The sequence below is a fragment of the Bombina bombina genome, chromosome 6 (assembly GCF_027579735.1).
Source record: "Bombina bombina isolate aBomBom1 chromosome 6, aBomBom1.pri, whole genome shotgun sequence".
In the NCBI taxonomy this organism is placed as follows: domain Eukaryota; kingdom Metazoa; phylum Chordata; class Amphibia; order Anura; family Bombinatoridae; genus Bombina; species Bombina bombina.
Genome location: NC_069504.1, coordinates 326039239 through 326059850, shown reverse-complemented (window position 1 = coordinate 326059850; position 20612 = coordinate 326039239). Strand labels below are relative to the sequence as shown.

The window sequence follows — 20612 nt, the reverse complement described above, 5'->3', positions numbered from 1 at the left end:
CGCAACCTGTATGAATTGGCTGAATTTTGTGAGTTTGGTGTTGCTAAAGGAGAGCAAATCAGAGACAGATTAGTTATAGGAATTGCAGATGCTGAGGTCTCACTGAAGCTACAGTTGGAGACCTAAATTGACGTTAGATGGGGCCTATTAGGATGACCCGCCAGAGTGAACTGGTGAAAAAGCTAAGTGCTGACATGAGGTCTGAAAATATTGTGGATGAAGTGCAGCAGTTTCAGGAGAGGGCTGTGCAGATGAAAAGCATAGTGTGAGTGGTATAGACCATGGGCAACAGGCCAAGAAGCGGATGGGTGCAGCAGGCTTGCTGCATGCGAATAACGTACTATGATAAGAATGTCTTATGCCCCCCGCTAAAGATAAAATATGTAGAAAGTGTAACCGGATGGGCCATTGTTGAAGTGGTGTATAAAACAGAGTCCCTATTAAGGAGATGCAGCGTGGATGGTGACCCAGGAAGCTCAAGAAGTGTCCTTTGTAGGGTCTGTGTTGAATGGTCTGGTCAGATTGGAGGGTTAATCTTTACTGTAATGGGAGCCAAGATTGCCTTCAAGATGAACACAGGAGCAGACATCACTGTTATGTCCCTTGCAGCATTCATAAAACTGCCTTGACAAGCCTAAGCTGGCAAAAGTTACAACAAAAGCTCATAAACTTGGTGGCCGCATCAATTGTGGGGGGGAATTTCTCTGCCAGTTGCGAGTATAAGTAGAGGAAATTCACCATGTGGGTACACGTAATTAGAGGTCAGTGTGTTTTACAACCTATTGAGCAGATAAGCAATCTGTAGTTTGGGCCTTGTCGCCAGAGTAAATGAGAATACGGAAGACATCTTTGGTGAATTTGGGCCTGCTAAATTGTAACCCAGTCTGAATATCACTTAAAGTTGATGCAGTCTCATACGCATTACTACTCCTCGTAAAAATTCCATTTCCGCTCATGCCTCAAGTGGAGAAGGAACCTTCTGCAAATGAAGAATATGGGAGTTATTGAAGAGGTTGTCAAAGCAACTGACTGGTGGTGCCCCCATTGTAGCCCGTTGCAAAGAACAGGAAGGTACGCGTCTGCGTCGACTTGAAATGCTGAATGAGGCAGTGAAAAGAGAGAGATGGTCTGCCGACGCTTGAAGACAAACCTCCGAAACTCGGCTGGGGCGAAATTCTTTCTTACACTGGATGCTTCCAGCGGCTTCTGGCAGATACCTCTAGACACAAAGTGCCGCAACTGACTACCCTTCATTACACCGGTAGGTTGGTTTTGCTTCTGCAGACTCCCCTTCCGGACATCCTCTGCTCCTGAAATCTTTCAAAGAGAGATGAGTTCCCTTTTAAGGGACAATGAGAGCATGGCCATCGTCATGGATGACATTTTAGTGTATGGTCTCTACTGGAAGAACATGATCAGTGATTGAGCTGTGTGCTGCAGACCATTAGAGAGTCCGGGCTGAAATTAAATAAAGAGAAATGCCATTTTGGAAAATCTGAGTTACGTTATTTTGGGCATATCATAAATGGAGATGGCATTGAGCCGGACCCTGATAAAATCCTTGCTATTGAAAAGATGAAAAGTCCTTCTGATGTACACAACCTGACACAAATTTTGGGCCTTGTGAATTATGTGGGCAGGTTTCTACCATATTTATCCACAGTACTCTACCCTATCACCGAGTTGTTAAAGAAAGATGTTGCCTGGGTCTAGTCCCTGCTGGGGTCTGTCCCAGTGTTTGGGTTCTATGACCCTTCTAAAAAGACAGTGGTTAATGCTGATGCGAGCAATTATGGGCTATGGGCGCCCCTCTTGCAGCTGAAGGAGAACAATCTACATCCCTATTGCCATACTGTTCCTGTACAATGGACGCCTGCAATCAAAATATGCCAACATTGAGAGAATGCCTGGTTGCAGTTTGGGCCTGTGAATGCTTCCAGCATTACCTAGTGGGTTTAGAGAAGTTTAATCTTGAAATTGACCAAAAACCACTAGTCCCTCTATTCAATTCCTATGATATTGACAAGACACCACTTAGATGCCAGAGACTTCTGATGAGGCTGCTCAGGTTCAATGTTCAGGCAGTGCATGTGCCGGGGAAACAACTGTTGTGGGGAGATACGCTAAAGAATCTTCAATGAATCAGATGTGAAAGTGTATGTGGATTCAGTTCTGGCATCGAAATCCATCTCGTTAAGGGAAGCTAGAGCGAAATAAGAAAAGGAGACACGTTTAGATACAGATCTTCAATGAAGTTATTAAATACATAAAAAAAGTTGGCCCGAGAGCCGGGTAGCCTGGATATCTGAGTTCTTTACCAGTAAGAGAGGTCACAGCTCATGAACCTGGATGGTTTAGTGCTGTTCCAAGACCGCATTGTCATTCCTGTTAGCATGCAGCAGGAGATATTAAGCAGGATTCAGGGTGACCACTTGGGCATTACAAAAGTGCAGAGAAAGGGCAGCTACGGCGGTATGGTGGTCTGGCATCAGTACCGACATTGCAAGCCACGGTGAATTTTTGGCAGAATCGCTGGCCTACTCAGAGAAGAGAGCCCTTCATTTCTATCCCCTGTCTGCCAGGGCCCGTGGCAGAAGATAGTGACCGATTTGTGCGAACTTCATGGGAAGAAGTACCTGGTTTGGATTGACTACTATTCCAGGTATTTGGAGATTGCACCCCTGAATGAGACCACCAGTCCTGGCCATTATCACTCTTCTAAAAAGCTTGTTCGCCCAATGGGGCATACCGATTAAGATAGTGAGTGATAATGGAATATAGTTTGCTTCCATGGAGTTCAGTTCTTTCAGCAGTGAATATGATTTCATCCATTCTACATCAAGTCCGCATTACCTGCAGGCCAATGGAATGGCCAAAAGGGAAGTTCACACAACCAAGTATATTCTGAAGCAATCTGATCCGTACTTAGCTATAGGCCTATAGGGCGACTCCCATCCAAGCCACAGGTTTTAGCCTGGCACAGTTGATGCTAGGACATCAGATTTGCACTACTTTTACCCTCTGTGAGTGTCTTCCAGCCAGCCCCCTCTATTCCTCGGGACCGAGGTCCTTAGGAGGGATGAAGAGGCAAAAAGGGGCTACTGATTCTTCTACGACAGAAAAACACTCGCAGGAGCTGAATGTGGGCCAATATGTCAGAGTTAAACTGGATGATGAGAAGAAATGGAAGACGCCTGCTACCATAATAGGACCCTCTCCAGAACCAAGGTCTTATGTAGTCCTTACCGAAGGAGGACAGTCACATGTCAAAATAGAAGACATCTTCAGCCAGTAACTGAGAGCTTGGTACTGGAGGCCTCAGAGTAACAGCCGGTGAGATCCCCTGCTTTAAGAGGGGTAACTTCCCCTCAGCAAAACCACAGCGGGGATACTTCTTTGCTTCCAGCAGACTCTCAATAACCCTTTTCTATATCAGAGGACAGCACATGTAAAATTATGTCATGGAAGTGTTGTGAAACTTCCAGCCCACTACCGGGATTAGCACTATAGTTAGAGCAGTGACCCAGAAGATTGGTCAGAATAATCCCATGGTCACTGTGGACTAGGGTAGTCTACTTCGATGTCCAAGACAGGATTCCTATTTCTTGTTGTTCATATATATTCTCGTATAACTTATTTGTTGCTCACTAAACAAAACAATTTTTGTATGCTTCTTGGTATACCTTTATTTGTTGTATGATAAAAAAAATGTATGCTTTATCCTTTGAAAAAGGGAAAGATGTAATGAGAGTGAGAGTGTGATGTCACCCGGATGGGGGCGTGGCTTATAGCCATAATAGTCTGTCGCAGTTATTAAGTCTGATGTGTTGTGCAGTCTGTATACCTCTGTGCTCTGTAATAAAATAGTGTTGTACCTTCTATGCTGTGTCCTGCATCTCATGGACAACCAGTAAACATTTTAAGTAGCTTTGAAAGAGCTGATATTAGCCTAAAATGAACCAACAAATTAATATATCTGAAATGAAACCAAGCAAAAAATAAACAAAATTAAATCCTAAAATGTATAATGAATGATTTAATTGAAAGAAAAAAATGCTGTCCCTTCTATTGCCTTTAAATTACATCTTATATGACACTGTATTTCCTTTTTACATTCTTAGCTAATAATTGTTGAATAGCTGAACACTGTTTGACACAAAACAACAAACTAAAGCATGGCGTAATTGTTTGCCTGTCTAAACTAGATGTATAACCGATGTTATAAATAGTTTTGTTTGCAAAAGCATTTCGATAAAGATTGTGAAACCACTTTCAAAGCAACCTGTTGCCATGAGTACAGCAAAAGAAAAGAGGTGTATTTAAAAATAAACATTTGTGTGTGTGTCTATGTATGTGTGTATATATCATTATTATTATTATTTTTATTTTTTTAATTAAACCTTTTTTAATCTTAAAGAAGTGCTATGATTAGTTCTCATGCATCTAGCAGAGAACAGGTTTTAAATATGTAAAGGTATTTTCTTTTCTTAATAAAGTATTTTTAACTGGTCATGCTTCCCCCTGCATTTCCAATATTGCTTTTTTTGACATTTATGAGCAAAAAAGCATAGTTTAATATCACCCAATTTAATAAAGGAGTTGTACAGAAGAGTAAAGTGCATGTGGATATTGAGCTAAAACCATAATTAAGCATATGCAATAACATTGCTTAAACACTGTAAAAAATGTTGCATTAAAAAAGGTAAGCTTAAAGAAACAGTTTACTCAAAACATTGCTCCCATTTAATTAGTTCCCAATGATCCACTTTACCTGTTGGAGTGTATTAAATTGTTTACAAGTATTTCCTTTACCCTTATATTGGCATTGAAAATAGTTGATTTAGCCTTCGGTTCCCCCAGCTATTCTTAAAGTTTCAGGCCTTAGGGTCCCAGATATAGATAAGCTGTGTAAACACAGCCAGTACATTAAATTACCACTCCAGTCGAGTATAGAAGATATAAGTAATACAATGAATCTTTTCTGGTCCCTCATTAGTATCTGACACTAGTATCCAAGGAATGGCGTTAAAACTGGGGTTCCATTTACTCCATCCCCAACTTAAATAAAAAACCTTTTCTTGTACCTGAGGCTAATTAACCCCTTAATGACCACAGCACTTTTCCATTTTCTGTCCGTTTGGGACAAGGCTATTTTTACATTTTTGCAGTGTTTTGTGTTTAGCTGTAATTTTCCTCTTACTCATTTACTGTACCGACACATATTTATATACCGTTTTTCTCGACATTAAATGGACTTTCTAAAGATACCATTATTTTCATCATATCTTATAATTTACTATAAAAAAAAATTATAAAAATATGAGGAAAAAATGGAAAAAAAACCACGTTTTCTAACTTTGACCCCACAAAATCTGTTACATATCTATAACACCAAAAAACAACCCATGCTAAATAGTTTCTAAATTTTGTCCTGAGTTTAGAAATACCCAATGTGTTACATGTTCTTTGCTTTTTTTGTAAGTTTATAGTGCAAATAAATACAAGTAGCACTTTGCTATTTCCAAACCATTTTTTCCAAAATTAGCGATAGTTACATTGGGACACCTGATATCTTTCAGGAATCCTGAATATCCCTTGACATGTATATATTTTTTTTTAGCAGACATCCCAAAGTATTGATCTAGGCCAATTTTGGTATATTTCCATACCACCATTTCACACGCCAAATGCGATCAAATACAAAAACTCGTTCACTTTTTCACAAATTTTTTCACAAACTTTAGGTTTCTCATAGAAATCATTTACAAACATTTTGTGCAATTAGGCATTAATGTGTTTTTTAAATTCTTCTCTGGATCCCCTTTGTTTCAGAAATAGCAGTCATATATGGCTTTGGAGTTGCTTTTTTTGGTAATTAGAAGGCCGCTAAATGCCACTGCGCACCACTAGTGTATTATGCCCAGCAGTTAAGGGGTTAATTAGGGAGCTTGTAGGGTTAATTTTAGCGTTAGTGTAGTAGACAACCCCAAGTATTGATCTAGGCACATTTTGGTATATTTCATGCCACCTTTTCACCGCCCAAATGCGATCAAATTAAAAAAAAATTTAAATTTTTCACAATTTTAGGTTTCTCACTGAAATCATTTACAAACAGCTTGTGCAATTATGGCACAAATGGTTGTAAATGCTTGTCTGGGATCCCCTTTGTTCAGAAATAGCAGACATATATGACTTTGGCGTTGCTTTCTGGTAATTAGAAGGCCGCTAAATCCTTGCTGCGCCTCACACGTGTATTATGGCTAGCAGTGAAGGGGTTAGTTAGGGAGTTTGTAGGGAGCTTGCAGGGTTAATTTTAGCTTTAGTGTAGAGATCAGCCTCCCATCTGACACATCCCACCCCCTGAGCCCTCCCAAACAGCTCCTTCCCTCCCCCACCCCACAATTGTCCCCGCCATCTTAAGTACTGGCAGAAAGTCTGCCATACTAAAATAAAAGGGTTTTAAAAAAAAATAAAATTTTTTTTTTAGCATATTTACATATGCTACTGTGTAGGATCCCCCCTTAGCCCACAACCTCCCCTGATCCCCCCCAAAACCGCTCTCTAACCCATCCCCTCTGCCTTATTGGGGGCCATCTTGGGTACTGGCAGCTGTCTGCCAGTACCCAGTTTGCAATAAAAGTGCTTTTTTTTGTTTGTTTGTTTTTTTCTGTAGTGTAGCTTCCCCCCCCCCCCCACACAGACAAACCCCCACCACCTTGCTTATCGGTTTTTTTTTTTACATTTTTTGACATTTTTTTTAACATTTTTTATTTCAGCATTTTCTGTAGTGTAGCAGTTCCCACCCGCTCCTCCCCATGCACGCGCCCGCCCCACCCTCCCTTGCACGCACGTGCACCCATGCGCTTCCCCAGCCACCCCACCCACGATCCCGCCCCCCTTCACATCACCAGGGCCATCGATGGCCGCCACCCGCCCTCCCGGTCCGGCTCCCACCCACCAACGCAGTAAGCCACCGATCTCCGGTGCAGAGAGGGCCACAGAGTGGCTCTCTGCACCGGATGGCTTAAAAAGGTTATTGCAGGATGCCTCCATATCGAGGGCATCACTGCAATAACCGGAAAGCATCTGGAAGCGAGCAGGATCGCTTCCAGCTGCTTTCCACACTGAGGACGTGCAGGGTACGTCCTCAGGCGTTAACTGCCTTTTTTCTGAGGACGTACCCTGCACGTCCTCAGTCGTTAAGGGGTTAAAGTTATGGGGTACAGTTCCTAAGGTAGATGGATCTATATCTACATCAACAAAGACAACCTCTATTCCTCTGGAGTAAAACTTTATTTGGCCCAGGCTTAAAATCCATTATATCCACTGTGACTGGTGGAAAGGGAGCTTTCCTGCCTCAAAACAAGAAATCTAGACCAAAGGGTAAATTTGGAGGCTGCTTTTCGTTCCTTTTCGTCAAAATAAAGCACAAAGGAAATTAATCCTCACAGAAGAATGATGGATTAAAATCTATCTAGGTTTTCGTTCTTGGCCTCAGACAGAAAAAACCTCCCTTTCAAACGTGTCCAGAAGGCCAGAAAAAATAAGTAGCCTTTCTACAATGTGTAAAAATTGGAGTGATTGTTCCTTCTGGAGAACAAGGAAAGGGATTTTATTCAAACCTTCAAGATAGAGACGTTAAGATCTATTCTGCCATTGGTCTTTCAAGCTCAGTTCATGTCCAGAGTGGATCTGAAGGATGCATGCCTTCACATCCCAATTTACCAGGAACATCATCAGTTCCTCAAATTTGCTTTTCTGGACAAACACTTCCATTTTATTGCTCTCCCATTTGTTTTAGCAACAGCTCCAAGAGTCTTTACCAAGTCCAAGGTTCTGGGAGTCCGAAGTATTGCACAAGCAGCGGCTTGTGCAATACTTGTAGGCAGGGTATCACTGGGCAAACAAGGTTCATGATAGCGAACCTCGTCCGCCCGGGCACTTGTTAAATGGAGCACTATATCTTCCCCCTGCTTCATTGGTGGACAGTCGCATGCTTCTCAAGCTTAAAAATAAACAAAATTTTTAAAAAGCACTAATTTTTAGATATTGTCAATTAAATATTATTAGGAGATCATGCATCCATTTATTTACACACTTGTAATACTTAACTGTATTTAATCAAATTTAATGAAACATTGAATGAAAACTTGAATTTATATTATGCATATTGAAGAGTACTATTAAGCAAATTAAAATATTTTTGGTATGAAATAAGGTTAAATTATAGATTTTTATTTTGATTTAAGGGCTAATAGGAAGTTTGTATGTGTACAACTGAACCCTAGAGATTAATTTCTTACTGAATTGCCACAGCATCTAATGCTGATGTGTACAGAGATTTTTGTTTTTTTATGCGAGTTTTGCCACTGTCCAAACCTATATGTAACTTTCTTCTTAAAATAAAAACATGGGATAGGTTGATATAGTAGCTACACAGACAGTATTTAACGAGCCTGACTGTTAATTCTAAAATGAAGACGTGTGTCAGTGATATTGAATGCATTAAGCAACAGATATCTGTATAGCACTAGTTATTCCATATATGAATACATCATTTTTAAAGACCCGATGGTTTTAGCATCAGTTCACAAATTTGCACAATTTTGTATTTAAATTATCAAACTGAAAACCGATTATAAACTCGAGTATAAGATGTGATAAACCTGTCTCAGTCTCTATTTTATTAAACTGCCTCACATACAAATTATGGTCTACTTCATAGTTTATATTATATATATATATATATATATATATATATATATATATATATACAGTGTATATATATATATATATATATATATATATATATATATATATATATACAGTGTATATATGTATGTAATATATATATATATATATATATATATATTATATATATATATATATATATATATATATACACAGGTAGCCCTCAGTTTACGCCGGGGTTAGGTTCTAGAAGGAATGGTTGTAAATCGAAACCGTTTGTAAATTGAAACCCAGTTTATAATGTAAGTCAATGGGAAAGTGAGGGAGATAGGTTCCAGGCCCCTCTCAAAATTGTCATAAGTAACACCTAATACATTATTTTAAAAGCTTTGAAATGAAGACTTTAAATGCTAAACAACATTATAAACCTAATAAAATAATCACACAACACAAAATATATAATTAAACTAAGTTAAATGAACAAAAATATTTCCTAAACAGCATTATAAACCTAATAAAATAATCACACAACACAGACTTCACTTGCATTTTTCTGCAAACAGTTCTTTCTATGCATTCCAACCTGGACTGATTTATAGACAAGATTATCCTGTTCCTTTGAAAGCTGCTTGATAGCTCAGGTCTGGTTAAACTGATTAATTTTCAGCTTGCTTGGCTTTGCTGCAACACAAGCGGACAACTCCACTTACTGGCTATTTTAATAAATGCACTGCTTCTCAATGCTTTTCAATAGCAGTCACAAGACTGGAAAAAAATGGTTGTTATTCTGAAACGGTATAAATTGAACCTGTATATATAATTTTATTTTTTCTGTACAACACTCTCAAATGGTAAAATCAAGACTTAGAATGTTGTGTAATAGTCGCTAACGTTTATCTACCTGTTATAACTTTTTTTTTGTGTGTGTGTTCAGTGTGATCATTCTGTCAGCAGATTAATAAAATATGTATCTGCTAAAATAAAGATTTTTCTTTATGGCATGAAATTGTGTGACTATAATATATTACCGTTTTGTGTGAAACATGCTCTTTCTATTGTAATATTTGGTATAAAATATGTTCCCTTACTAACGCTGTAAAAAATTTGTTGTCTGACTTCCAAAGCTGGATTACTACTGTGGCTCAGTCACAGTTGGTTTATTTATGAAGTAGCACTCCTTGGTGAGGACAGATGTTAATAGCAGGTGTTGCACAATCCAACCATGGCTCGACTCCTCCCAAATTCTCAGATCTCATTTCCAAATTTTATTTTCCTACATACACTCTCTTCTGTTTGGAATCTTCATCTGCCCACTTTAATCATAACTTCTTGCTTCTCCATTAAATAGAACTTTCTGCATAATTTTACCGTATGCATAGGCTCACATATCTCTTGCCTCAAAAGTCTTCTTGTTTTATCCAAATACCTGCTACGATTTCTGTCAGAGCAGAGTAAATGATTTGTGGTAGTACAATTTGTAATTTCTATAATTTCAATGAAATATCCCTCTGATTTCTAGTACATTCTTCTATTCTTCCATTGTACTGTTGCCAAAAATATTGGAAAAAAAAATACTTGCATGAAATTGATTAATCCTTCTATGTACTCTTATTTGTAAGGCTCAAATAGGAATTTAGTAGGAGGAGCTATATAGTTGTTAAGCTGCAACTATATATATATATATATATATATATATATCACAAGTACAATATTCTACAGATCTGAAAAAGAGAGCGCATAAAACTGGCTATATCATAACAAACCTAAAACGTAATTATCTTTGGTCACCTTAGATCTTTACTACTTAAAGGACCAGTCAACACGAGTAGATTTGCATAATCAACAAATGCAAGATAACAAGACAATGCAATCGCACTTAGTCTGAACTTCAAATGAGTAGTAGATTTTTTTTCTGACAATTTAAAAGTTGTCTTTTTCCACTCCCCCTGTACCATGTGGACAGCCATCAGCCAATCACAAATGCATACACGTACCATGTGACAGCCATCAGCCATTTACAAATGCATACACACTTATTTCTTGCACATGCTCAGTAGGAGCTGGTGACTTAAAAAGTTTAAATATAAAAAGACTGTGTACATTTAGTTAATGGAAGTAAATTGGAAAGTTGTTTAAAATAGCATGCTCTATCTGAATAATGAAAGTTTAATTTTGATTGAGTGTCCCTTTAAAGATACTCATGTCTAAGGGGGGGATATACAGAACTGACCAAATTAAAGCTGGCTACTCTTGACTTCCTCTTTTTTTTTTTTTTTACTTATGTCCATCACACAATGGAAAGGACTTAGGCAGGTGAATGAAAGGCTTAAAGGGGACATTATACACTCATTTTTTCTTTGCATAAATGTTTTGTAGATGATCTATTTATATAGCCCATACAGTTTTTTTTAAATAAATGTATAGTTTTGCTTATTTTTAAATAACATTGCTCTGATTTTCAGACTCCTAACCAAGCCCCAAAGTTTTATGTGAATACGGTCAGATACCTTCTCCAGCTTGCTGCTGTTTGTATAAAGGGTCTTTTCATATGCAAAAGAAGGGGGAGGGGGGAGTGTCTTATTTGCCACTTGCAGTGGGCTTTCCAGCTACCTTTTCAACAGAGCCAAACTGACAGCTTCTAAGTAAGTTTTTAAATAGTTTTATACTGGATTTTTATATAAAGTATCTGTGCATCTTATTCTTTATAGTAGTGTCTATTACATGCAGTTATATGAAAATGAGTGCATAATGGGGGGGGGGGGGGTTATGCTGTGACATTTCAATCTGAAGTGGCAAGTTCTTTTCTGGGGCTTCCTCTGGCTGTGGGGGTTATAATGAATGCTGCTATGCTTAGAGTGCATGTGAATCTGCAAGCACTGGGGGCATCACTCAAATCATATAGGTTGTGCTTGGGGTTTCAAAATAGCATTGCCTAGGATATTCTTTAATACAGTATTCATCCCACTAGAGACTAGACAAGGAATGAAAAGTTCTTCACTATATACTGGGCAGATAACAACCTTCAGTCCTGTTGTGCTTCAATTCCACTATGCACTAAGCAACACAATTAAATGGTTATTTCCATCCCTAAATTGATATTTTCTGTAGCTCAGTGGGCAGTAATTTGCTTAGTTGCAATTTGTACAAAATTATGTACAGTTCACCTTTCTATTACAAAGAAAAGTATTTCTATATCCTAGAAAAACCCAAAATGAATTCCAAAATCAGCTAATCCCTTGAATTGTGTGAAGATTCACAAAACCTTCACACTGTAAAAACTAAACTTTCAGCCAAGTCTAGTAGGATTGCTTCTGATGGCAGAACTGATTCTGGTCTCCAAATCAATATGTAATTTATCTAGTATTGCAATAGGTATCCGTACAGGTACAGTATAAGGTATATCCACACCTCTGTGTGCTCTCCTGTTTTTGGTCTCCTTGTATCATGCTTCTTTTACTATGAGGTATACATTCTCCTATCTGGTACTATCCTCACACTTGTATTGTTTTCTTTCTGTTCCACAAATTGCAGTACTATATACATATGTGTATGTATATCAGTCTGCAAAAAACAGAAGTGGTATATGACCACAAACATTAAAAGGTTTATAAAATTTAGTCCCAATCAAAAATGTTAAGTCTTAAGACTGTACTCTGTGCTTGATAGTTAAATGTCTATACAAGAGACTCTTAAGTCTTAACAAACTATCAGCTAGATTACAAGTTGTGCGTTAGGGTTAAAAAGCAGCGTTGAGAGGTCCCAACGCTGCTTTTTAACTCGCACTGGTATTACAAGTCTTGAAATGACAAGCTCGCCGCTCACTTTTTTGGCCAGACTCGGAAATACTGCAAATCCACTTACGTCAATTGCGTATCCTATATTTTCAATGGGACTTGCATAAACGCCGGTATTACGAGTCTTTAAAATGCGGTACCAGGCTTGACAGGAGAGCGTCTACCGCTCACTTTTAGTCTAAAAGTGAGCGGTAGACGCTTCTCCTGTCAAGCCTGGTACCGCATTTTAAAGTCAGTAGTTAAGAGTTTTACACTACAACGCTGTAGCATAAAACTCTTAACTAAAGTGCTAAAAAGTACACTAACACCCATAAACTACCTATTAACCCCTAAACCGAGCCCCCCCCACATCGCAAGCACTAAAATAAAATTTTTAACCGGACATTGCCGCCACTACAATAAACATATTAACCCCCTAAACCGCTGCACTCCCGCTTTGCAAACACTATTTAAATAGTATTTAACCCCTAATCTGCCGGCCCTAACATCGCCGACACCCACCTACATTTATTAACCCCTAATCTGCTGACCCCAACGTCGCCGCCACTATATTAAATGTATTAACCCCTAAATCTTAGTCTAACCCTAACCCCCCCTAACTTAAATATAATTACAATAAATCTAAATAAAATTACTATAATTAGCTAAATTATTCCTATTTAAAACTAAATACTTACCGATAAAATAAACCCTAAGCTAGCTACAATATAACTAATAGTTACAATGTAGCTAGCTTAGGGTTTATTTTTATTTTACAGGCAACTTTGTATTTATTTTAACTATGTACAATAGTTATTAAATAGTTATTAACTATTTAATAACTACCTAGTTAAAATAAAGACAAATTTACCTGTAAAATAAAACCTAACCTAAGTTACAATTACACCTAACACTACGCTATAATTAAATTAATTACCTAAACTAAATACAATTAATTACAATTAAAAAAAAAATCTAAAGTACGAAAAAAACCAAACACTAAATTACAGAAAATAATAAAATAATTACAAGAATTTTAAACTAATTACACCTACTCTAATCCCCTTAACAAAATAAAAAAAGCCCTACCCTACACTAAATTACAAATAGCCCTTAAAAGCGTCTTTTGCAGGGCATTGCCCCAAAGTAATCAGCTCTTTTACCTGTAAAAAAAAAAAGTACAAATCCCCCCCCACATTAAAACCCACCACCCACACAACCAAACCCTACTCTAAAACCCACCCAATCCCCCCTTAAAAAAACCTAACACTAACCCCTTGAAGATCACCCTACTGTGAGATGTCTTCACCCAACCGGGCAGAAGTGGTCCTCCAGATGGGCAGAAGTCTTCATCCAAGCCAGGCAGAAGTCTTCATCCAGACGGCATCTTCTATCTTCATCCATCCAGCGCGGAGCAGCTCCATCTTCAAGACATCCAATGCGGAGCATCCTCTTCTTTCTTCGTCCGACGACTGAATGAAGGTTCCTTTAAATTACGTCATCCAAGATGGCTTCCCTTCAATTCCGATTTGCTGATAGAATTCTATCAGCCAATCGGAATTAAGGTAGAAAAAATCATATTGGCTGATGCAATCAGCCAATAGGATTGAAATTCAATCCTATTGGCTTATCCAATCAGCCAATGGGATTGAGCTGGCATTCTATTGGCTGATCTTCAGGGGGTTAGTGTTAGGTTTTTTTTAACAGTGGATTGGGTGGGTTTTAGAGTAGGGTTGGTTGTGTGGGTGGTGGGTTTTAATGTTGGGGGAGTTTTTTTTAATTATTTTTTTTACAGGTAAAATAGCTGATTACTTTGGGGCAGTGCCCCGCAAAAGGCCCTTTTATGGGCTATTTGTAATTTAGTGTTGGGTAGGGCTTTTTTATTTTGGGGGGCTTTTTTATTTTGTTAGGGGGATTAGAGTAGGTGTAATTAGTTTAAAAATCTTGTAATTTTATTATTTTCTGTAATTTTGTGGGGGGTTAATACTTTAGATAAAAAACAATTTAAATTGTAATTAATTGTATTTAGTTTAGGTAATTTATTTAATTATAGTGTAGTGTTAGGTGTAATTGTAACTTAGTTTAGGTTTTATTTTACAGGTAAATTTGTATTTATTTTAACTAGGAAGTTATTAAATAGTTAATAACTATTTAATAACTATTGTACCTAGTTAAAATAAATACAAAGTTGTATGTAAAATAAAAATAAAAGCTAAGCTAGATACAATGTAACTATTAGTTATATTGTAGCTATCTTAGGGTTTATTTTATAGGTAAGTATTTAGTTTTAAATAGGAATAATTTAGTGAATTGTATTTATTTTATTTAGATTTATTTAAATTAAATTTAAGTTAGGGGGGATAGGGTTAGACTTAGATTTAGGGGTTAATAACTTTATTATAGTGGTGGCGACATTGGGGCGGCAGATTAGGGGTTAATAAATGTAGTTAGGTTGCGGTGACATTGGGGGCGACAGATTAGGGGTTAGTAAATATAATGTAGGGTTCGGCGATGTTGGGGGCAGCAGTTCAGGGGTTCATAAGTATAATGTAGGTGGCGGCGGTGTCCTGAGCAGCAGATTAGGGGTTAATAATAAAATGCAGGTGGCGGCGATGTCAAAGGCGGCAGATTAGGGGTTAATAAGTGTAAGATTTGGGGTGTTTAGACTCGGGGTTCATATTAGGGTGTTAGGTGTAGACATAAAAAGTATTTCCCCATAGGAATCAATGGGGCTGCGTTAGGAGCTTTATTGTGCTTTTTTGCAGGTGTTAGTTTTTTTTTTCAGCCGGCTCTCCCCCATTGATTCCTATGGGGAAAACGTGCACAAGCACGTTTTGCCTGCTCACCGCTACAGTAAGCAGCGCTGGTATTGAGGTGAGATGTGGAGCAAAATTTTGCTCTTAGCTCACTTTTTTTTTGCGGTTAACGCCGGATTTCTAAAAACCTGTAATACCAGCGTTGTCTGCAAGTGAGCGGTGAGCATAAAATGCTCGTTGGCACCGCACCCCTGTTAACGCAAAACTCGTAATCTAGGTGTATGGAATCCAAGCAATTTGCATTATCATCCTTCAGCATTTCCAGGTTTTTCTTTGTTGAAAGTAAGGTGCACATGTTTGGGAAGAAGATGGCCAGCCTTATATATTTGTCAGTAGCTGCAGTCTACTTATCACTTTCACTGTTTTTCTTTTCATTCTGTATGCTTTGCTATTTTAGATAGTGTCCTTTTTTTTCCTTCCTGCCCCAGTCAAATCTTTATTCTGTCTATTTTTCTCTCCTGTGAAGTTAGCTGTGCATTTCTTCCATCGCTGAGAGCTTCTTATTGGTGAATCAAGGAATCCCATATTCACCACTTCTGCATGATACTTAATGGGAAAGGGTGGACACTTATTTTTTAAAATGAGAAGATTATATTGTTTGTATTGATCTATTTTTCAAGGAGGAAAAGGCTCAGCACACTTTCTGTTACTAGGTTCAGGGTACCTATATAATCATGTGATCAACAATGTTTATGGAAATAATGTGACATTTAGAGTAGTGACTCCCAACATTTATTATTATTTTCTGCTTTGGGATTTCACCTTTGTACATTTGATATGTATATGACACTCTGGCGTATTTTCTATACATCTGTGATATTTTATAGACTCAATTAAAGGGACATTAAACTCTAAGGGTTGTATTATGAGAGGAGTGCTTTTTAACGCTTTGACTCGAGTGTTAACTGCGCTAGAAGTAAGCTTTTTTCACTTGTCGGGTTGCGCTCGTATTATAAAAGTACACAGTAAACAATAGCAGCACTATTTCCTATCATGTAGTGCTCCAGATGCCTACCTAGGTATCTCTTTGACAACGAATATCAGGGGAACGAAGCAAATTTGATAATAGAAGTAAATTGGAAACATTTTAAAAATCCCTTTAATCATTTGTATATTAAAACTGCCATTTTGAAAAATAGTGTTTTTATCCATGGCTCAAAAGTCTCCAAAGGGTTAAGCAAATATAATACAATTGGGAATTTCTATTAGAGAGAACAATTTCTTTCCTTTATTTTCCAGTACCTTAAGCGACAGCTATAGACTATTTGATGAACAGTGGTACGTGCCCTTAGCTAGAGACTTAGCTCATTTATTGCTTCTTAATGATAGTCGTCCTGTCAAGATTCCCCCCCCCCTCATACAACAACTGCAAGACAGATTTGTAACATAGCCGTTATCTCCAGATTTGTTCCATTCTTCAAGCAAACAGCAAGTACCTCAATTCCATGAACTTCACTCACTGACAGCCCTCTAGGGAAATGAACATTAATTAGTATTTTGCAAGTGATTTTGAAATCAGCAGTGTGCTAACTTGCTGATGCTATCTACTCATCTTCTTGAAAATATTTGTATTCCTTCATTGCATTTTGTTACCTATAAAGCACCATTGGTGTATTTAGCTTCACATACAATTAAGATATGAAAATACAATTAGAATCTTATTTTTCTGTCAAAATGTACCTCTTGCCAATTAATTATCAGTGACATAAAGCCAAGGTTTCAATCATACATATGAATGAGCAGCAATGAAGTAAATTACATATATTTTTTTAATGAAAAGGGTTAATTTAAATAGGTTTACATTTAATATTTAAAACTACCAGGAAATGCATGTTTGTGCAAGAGTGATACTGGGGCATCTGGTTCCCATCAGCTAATAAATACCTCTCCTATATATTTATTGTTCGGATGGTACAAGCCTAAAATACACTGGTTTCATTAAAAAAAGTATAGTATGGCTCATATTTCTAAAGCTCCGTACGGAGCTTGAAGGGCCATGTTTCTGGCGAGTCTTCAGACTCGCCAGAAACCTAAGTTATGAAGCAGCGGTCTAAAGACCGCTGCTCCATAACCCTGTCTGCCTGCTCTGAGCAGGCGGACAGGAATCGCCGGAAATCAACACGATCGCGTATGATCGGGTTGACTGACACCTCCCTGCTGGCAGCTAATTGGCCGCGAGTCAGCAGGGGGCAGCGCTGCACCAGCAGCTCTTGTGAGCTGCTGATGCAATGTTAAATGCGGAGAGCGTATTGCTCTCCGCATTTAGCGAGGTCTTGCGGACCTTTGATAAATAGAGGCCTATGTCTTAAAATATAGGTTACTGCTAGCATTAACTTGAATTTATATTTTTTATAGTAGCACGTTTACCATTCTCACAATGTTTTAGATTTAAATTGTTGTTGTGGGTATTTTTTTTTAATGGGCCGTTTATAGTCTTATCTGCTATTAGTATACTTCTTGATTTTTACATATTTGTAATTTTAAACAGTACAGTAGAGTATTTATTACTATACAGCAATGGGTGGGTCTCCATATCGCACAAGTCTGTGTTTAGATATGTGCGTGCATATCACTTCAGATCTGAGGAAGAGAGGAAACCCAAAACCTGAATATTTAGCACATATCCAAACACTTAACAATGGTGATAAATTAACATACTGATCAGATTTAAGTGTGTTTTTATAGATTACAAATGTGATTTGAGATGATTAAACCATGAAACAATCATGTTGGAATAACATGTTACCTGTGTGTATGTGAGAACTTAAATGTTTGTAAAAAGAAATACCACCTATTGGAAACAGGCCACAGTACCTTTCAAAAATGCAAGGCTGCTGAATTAGATACATTTAAAGAGTTATACAATCATTTTAAAAAAAAATCAATGGGAAAAGGTTTTCTGATTGTTTGGAATTCTAAATAAGACATGTAAAAGAAAGTATCTGACTTTTTTCCCCAAACCGTTTGAATAGGCAGAAATTTGAAAATGTGCAAAAATCTGTGTGAATCACTTTCTAAAGTAATGGATTTGAATATACCCTATTATTTGTATGGATAAGATACATCTTATGACATTTATAGTACTCTTATGGGAATTTATAACATGACTGTGAATTGTATTGTGGACATAAGATCTCCAATCTGTCTTTGTTACTTGTGGCAGAAAGAAGGTATTACACCTTGTTTTCCTGTTCAGCCATAGAGCTTGATGTTTTATTACCAGAGCTTATAGGTTTTAGGTTTCTGTCTGAGATCGGTTGTACCAAACACAGAAGGGAAAGCTCCAGTAGCATCTTAGTAATGTAATATGGAGGAAGTTAAAGCCAAGATCAAGGTGATAGTGAAACTTTGGAAAAAAATAAAAAAATAAAACCAGCCTGACAATCATGAAGGTCTGTGACAGTAATTCAGGTTAAAAGCTCATGAGCTGGAGAATGGGGTAAGTATAAGGCCAGAATGGACAAAATACCAAATAATAAAAAACATACATCCAATCCTGAAATTTTAAAGAGCAATAATAATAAATAATATGCTCCATTAAAACTTTTATTTTCAATTCAGCCTTTCCATTATATATCTTACCTGTGGTACAAAAGACATACATAAAATAAATGAGTTAAAAGCATTTAAAAATGACACTTTATTAATAATTGCAAAACTACTTTAAAGGGACGTGAAACAATCTGTTTCACTGGTGTAATAAAAAAGCACTAAGCAGTTTGCTGTACTTAAAGGGACAGTCAACACCAGATTTTTTTTTTTTTATAAAAAGAAAGATAATCCCTTTACTACCCATTCCCCGGTTTTGAATAACCAACACTGTTATAGAAATACACTTTTTTACCTCTGTGATTACCTTGTATCTAAGCCTCAGCAAACTGCCCCCTTATTTCAGTTCATTTGACAGACTTGCATTTTAGCAAATCAATGCTCACTCCAGGGTAACTTCACATGCATGAGCTCCATGTTATCTATATGAAACACATGAACTAAGGAAGCCCCATTGAGTCTTGTGATGTGGTGGTGAAATGCGCGTAGGCATTGGAGTACTGAGTCCCGGCCTGTGAAGGCGCCGAATCTGAATGCTGGCGGTCTGAAAATCGCTTGACTGGTGTCTGTATGCGGAACTTTGTTGGCAATTTGGAAGCCAAGTACTGCTGTTTGAATCAATCTGCTACAACAGCATTGTTTATACTCACTTGGAACGGTGTAATGTTTTTGCTACAAAAATAACTGACCGATTAATGACACAGGTTTGATCTAAGAAATGGCGTGTTTTCTATAGCAGTCGCAAATCAGCATCCAAGTCTGCTTTATTATAGGCGGTTGAACTTTGCATAAGAAATTGTGCTAACTACTTCTTCCAAAGCTTGTTGTTGTATCTGTTTATTGCCTTATGTCCGCTACATTTTGTATACCATTATAAACTAGTACTATCCCTAGCGTTCCATAGCACAGATTACATAGATCCCATACTATACCTGCCCAGGTTTGGCCTCCAAAAGCTGTTTTGCTTGGGGGTTCTGTGTGCAGCAGGGTGTTGTCAGTCCATGAGTTGGTGAAGCTAATTACTCCTGGCTTGACCTGCCTCTAACACGTTATTATCACTGTTTACTAATGTTTGTATATACAGGTGCCTTAGTCACAAGGACCGCTCCTTTTTATTATTATATAACTTTTAATATTATGTTGTTTTTATATTAAGGTGTTTTCTTGTTACTGTGAACTTGCTGCAGTAGTAATCTGTGGGCACATGTATCCTGTGGGGGGATAGCTTGTATGTTGCTCTTAATGCTACCCCTTCACCGGAGTCTTTTTTGATCTTTAAATAAATATTTATATGTTTGTAACATTTAATAAGAGTACTGATTTCCCTGCTTTGACAATTGGGCTTATGATATCCCTTTTGCTCACTATTATCAATAGCTATTGTCCAGGCTGGGTAACCTGTTGACAGCTGGCACACACCTTCAATTTCACAGGTTCATTCAGTGCATTCAGGTGATTGGTCCAGTTCATCAGGGATTCTTCAGTGCCCCTCCAGATAAGGAGGATATTGTCAATGTACCTCTTGTAATGCAGGACTTGTGTCTGTTCACATACCTTAAAGATATTTTCTTCAATGTGTTCCATAAATAGGTTAGCAAATGCAGGAGACATATTGGAGCCCATGGCTGTACCAGTCAGCTGTAGATAGAAGTTTTTCTCAAATTTGAAGTAGTTCAACTTTAAGCACAGGGTCAGGAGTTCCACAATAAATTCTGGAGGTGGAACCACATAGGGGTATTTGTTCAAGCATTATGATATGATCTGAATACCAGATTCTAGTGGG

General features: G+C 37.7%; 1 protein-coding gene across 1 annotated transcript in view; it reads left to right on the top strand.

The window, feature by feature from the left end:
* LOC128664413 (dynein axonemal heavy chain 3-like) overlaps positions 1-20612 on the top strand; it is a 2586207-nt gene that overhangs the window by 223761 nt on the left and 2341834 nt on the right. Inside the window, exon 6 of the mRNA XM_053719244.1 lies at positions 11943-11990. Coding sequence (XP_053575219.1) covers positions 11943-11990 — 48 coding nt within the window. The remainder of the gene's footprint in view (positions 1-11942; positions 11991-20612) is intronic.